At 65.9% G+C, this 3,626-nt stretch overlaps 1 protein-coding gene across 1 annotated transcript; it reads right to left on the reverse strand.

Moving 5' to 3' along the window:
• Positions 1 to 373: 373 nt before the first annotated feature.
• Positions 374 to 2,026, reverse strand: ADRB1 (adrenoceptor beta 1). Its single transcript, XM_036335921.1, has one exon. It carries the CDS (start codon positions 1,893 to 1,895, stop codon positions 501 to 503), a length of 1,395 nt encoding a protein of 464 aa, XP_036191814.1. The 5' UTR covers positions 1,896 to 2,026; the 3' UTR covers positions 374 to 500.
• Between the last annotated feature and the right edge of the window lie 1,600 nt (positions 2,027 to 3,626).

A 3,626-nucleotide genomic window follows, 5' to 3' on the forward strand; every position in this document is an offset into this window, starting at 1 on the left:
TTCCTCGGGAATTACACTGAAATTTCTCTGGAAAGCAAATGGAAAGACGGCTTGACAAACTGCCATTCCCTCCCCGCCCCCCCCCCCCTCCCCCGTTGACTGCTCCCGTCCCGGAAAGGGGGATGGAAGCCACGTTGATAAACAGGTTATACCCTCACGCTTCTTCCTTCCCTGCCCGGCCCCTGCAGCAAGTGTCACCCGGGGAAAAACTATCTAAAGAGGCATCGCACGCGCGCACAAACAGGGAAAGAACCCGAGAGCCCTGAGCAAGCCGCTGTCCCACCTCTCCCCAAACTTCCCTTTCTGGCAACGGTCCGTGACGTTCCTGTTTGTTTTGGATGATTCAGGCGAGGTTTGTGGGCTTCGAGTTCACCTGCTGCAGGTCTTGAGTAAACACACATCTCTTTCCCCTGGGAAGCCATTCAGGGCGCCGGACCGGCTCCGTCCCGGCGCGCAGAGCCCGCGCGTCCCGGCGGGGCGGCGGGAGGCGGCGCCGGGCCCTACACCTTGGATTCCGAGGTGCAGCCGGGGCTCGGCTCGTCCAGGCTCGAGTCGCTGTCCGCCGCCGCCCCGCCGTTGCAGCCGGCCCAGGGCTCCAGCAGCCGGCCGGGCGGCGCGGCCCCGACGTCGTCGTCCTCCTCCTCGTCGTCGGAGGCGGCCCCGGGCGACGGCGTGGGCCCGGCCACCGCCAGGCAGCCCGAGGCGCGCGAGCGATCGCGGGGGGCCGCGTGGCGCCCGCGGGCGGCCCGGCGCGCGCAGCACAGCAGGTGCTGGAAGGCCTTGCGGAAGTCGGGGCTGCGGCAGTAGATGATGGGGTTGAAGGCCGAGTTGGCGTAGCCCAGCCAGTTGAAGAAGACGAACAGGCCGTCGGGCACCAGGTCGGCGTGGAAGGCCTTCACCACGTTGGCCAGGAAGAAGGGCAGCCAGCAGAGCGTGAACACGCCCATGATGATGCCCAGCGTCTTGAGCGCCTTTTGCTCGCGCAGGGCCACGAGGCGCGAGGGCCGCCGCTTGCTGGTGCGCCCGGGGTCCGGCGGGGCGGCGGGGCGCGGGGTCCCCGGGGAGGGTGCGGGCGAGGCCGGCCGCGCGGGGCCGCCGAGGAAGCGGCGCTCGCAGCTGTCGATCTTCTTCACCTGCTTCTGGGCCTCGCGGAACACCCGCAGGTACACGAAAGCCATGATGCACAGGGGCAGGTAGAAGGAGACCACGGACGAGGCGATGGCGTAGGCCCGGTTCGTGACGAAGTCGCAGCACTTGGGGTCGTTGTAGCAGCGGCGCGCCTCGTCGCCCTCGGCCCGCCACCAGTGCATGAGGATGGGCAGGAAGGACACCAGGGCCGAGATGGCCCACACGGTGCACACGAGGGCCCGCGCCCGCGCGCGGGTCAGCAAGCTCTGGTAGCGGAAGGGCGAGGTGATGGCGAGGTAGCGGTCCAGGGCGATGACGCACAGGGTCTCGATGCTGGCCGTCACGCACAGCACGTCCACCGAGGTCCAGAGCTCGCAGAAGAAGGAGCCGTACTCCCACCGGCCCCACACCACGAGGGTGGCCCCGAAGGGCACCACCAGCAGCCCCATGACCAGGTCGGCGCTGGCCAGGGAAATGATGAAGAGGTTGGTGAGCGTCTGCAGCCGCGGCGTCTTGGCGATGGCCACGATCACCAGCACGTTGCCCGCCACGATGAGCAGCACGATGAGCGCCATCAGCAGGCCCATGCCGGCCGTCCACTGCTGCGACAGCGGCGCGGGGCCCTCGCTGGCCGGGGGCAGCAGCGAGGCGGGCGGCGACGCGGGCACCAGCAGTCTCGCCGCGGTGGCCGCGCCGTCGGGGAGAGGCGCGGCCGATGACAGGTTGCAGGGCTCCGAGGCGCCCAGGGCGAGCACCCCCGCGCCCATGTTGAGCTGCGGAGGCCGGGGGCGGGGGGTGTGGCGGGGTTGGGCCGTGTTTGGGGAACACCCCAGAGGTCCGGGCGGCTGGGCCCGCCGAGGGAGGTCGCGGCCAGGTCAGGGCAGCCGCGGCGCGGAGCCGGAGGCATGGGCGCCGGGCGCCTTCCCCGCCGGAGCTGCGCGCTGTCTCCGCCGCCGCCGCCGCCGCCTCCGCTGCTGGAGCCGCTGCCGCTGCCGCTGCTGGAACAGCCGCCGGGACCTCAGCATGTTTCTGAGCGCGCCGAGCCCGCAGCCCAGGCACCCAACACCCACCCCACCCCGCTCCCACTCCCCCAAGCCAACCTCCGGAGCCTCGCGTCAGACGCCGGCAGCCAATCCGGGCAAAGGCACGCCCCTCGCTGTCCCCCCCTCACCCCCGCCCCAACTCCCCGCAGCCTCCTCGCACCCACAGCTCAGAGGCTCTGGGGAGTCCGCGGCAGATCTCCCAGCCAGCGCCTCCCGGGCGCCCGCCGGTGCCTGGAAGCGCACCCCTTTCTGCACCCGCCGGCTCCGGGGTCCCGTTTCCCCAAGCTCCCTGCGGCGGCGTCCGGCTCTCACCCGCGCCCCTGCCCGCTCCCGGGGCCCCCACTCTCTCGTGCGCTCCGTTACCCTCTGCGCTTCTTCTGCCTCCTGCGTTTGGCTCCCTCCTGCGCCCCCACTCCCCCGGCTCCCCGTCTCCTCCGGTGCCCAGATCGCCAGCCGGCGAGCCCGCGCTCCCTTCCGCGGAGAGGGGACCTGGGCGTTCTCTAAGCCCAGAGAGCGTTGGACAGCCTGTGCGCGGGGGTTGGAGGAGTTTGGCGGAGAGATTGTTCCTCAGGTCGGGCAGCCTAGCGGAGTGAGTGTAAAACCCTTTCCCCTTCTAGCGGGGGCCGTCAGCCTGCGCCCTGCCAGCTCCGGGGATAGAAAGCGGGTGTTCGCGGTCAGAGGAAACTTTCCAGCCGAGCGCCTGGCTAAAGCGAACCGCGCATCTGTCAGGAATGCTCTCCGGGCGCGGTTCTCGCCCGGAGCTTGCGTGCCAGTGCGGTAGATGCGGCAAGGAAGGCAAAGGCTAGCTGACAGCTAAGGCTGAGGACCGGTAGGAAAAACACACACTCCCCAGGCCCAGCTGGCGAATCTGAGTATGATGCAACCGTGTGTGCCTGCACGACAAAGACAGTGGCTTAAGGAAGCGCAAACGTTTAAGCGTAGAGTAAATGACACCGCCACCAAGAGAGAGCACACTTAATTACACTGTGGACTTTTCGCAGCCAGTAAGGACACCTGTATTTTGTGCTTTATGATTCACCTGATCTGATCGTTTGAGTTGGGCCAATCCAAACAAAAAGGCTCTGTTGGTTTTTGGTTGAGGTAATGAACTGAGATTTCAGATTTCTTGGTTGTTTTCTCCTTTGCCCAAGTCCCCAGATTCTCAAAACTCTAGGATTAGTGTTGGGAGGGAGGAGACAAGAAAACATGTAAATACCCAGGAGGATTAAAAGCAGATAGCAGTTGAGATTAGAGCCGTGGTTTCTGAGTTGGCAAATGAATCGGTTTGAAATTCGTGAGCCTTGGGCCCAGCTGCCTGTGGATTATATGTGGGGATGAAAGGACAGAATAAGTCGCCAGGAACACACAACCCCCTCTCAGATTAAGCCATGGTCAGCTTTGAAAAGAAAACACCTTTAATTAAATCCTCTAGAAGGAAACAGCTTCTAATAAATA

This window comes from Myotis myotis, unplaced genomic scaffold (genome assembly GCF_014108235.1).
Source record: "Myotis myotis isolate mMyoMyo1 unplaced genomic scaffold, mMyoMyo1.p scaffold_m19_p_15, whole genome shotgun sequence".
Taxonomy (NCBI): Eukaryota; Metazoa; Chordata; class Mammalia; order Chiroptera; family Vespertilionidae; genus Myotis; species Myotis myotis.

What these genes read in the sequence shown, in the direction of transcription:
- ADRB1 (XM_036335921.1), bottom strand. Translation starts at nt 1,895, where the DNA reads ATGGGCGCGGGGGTGCTCGCCCTGGGCGCCTCGGAGCCCTGCAACCTG.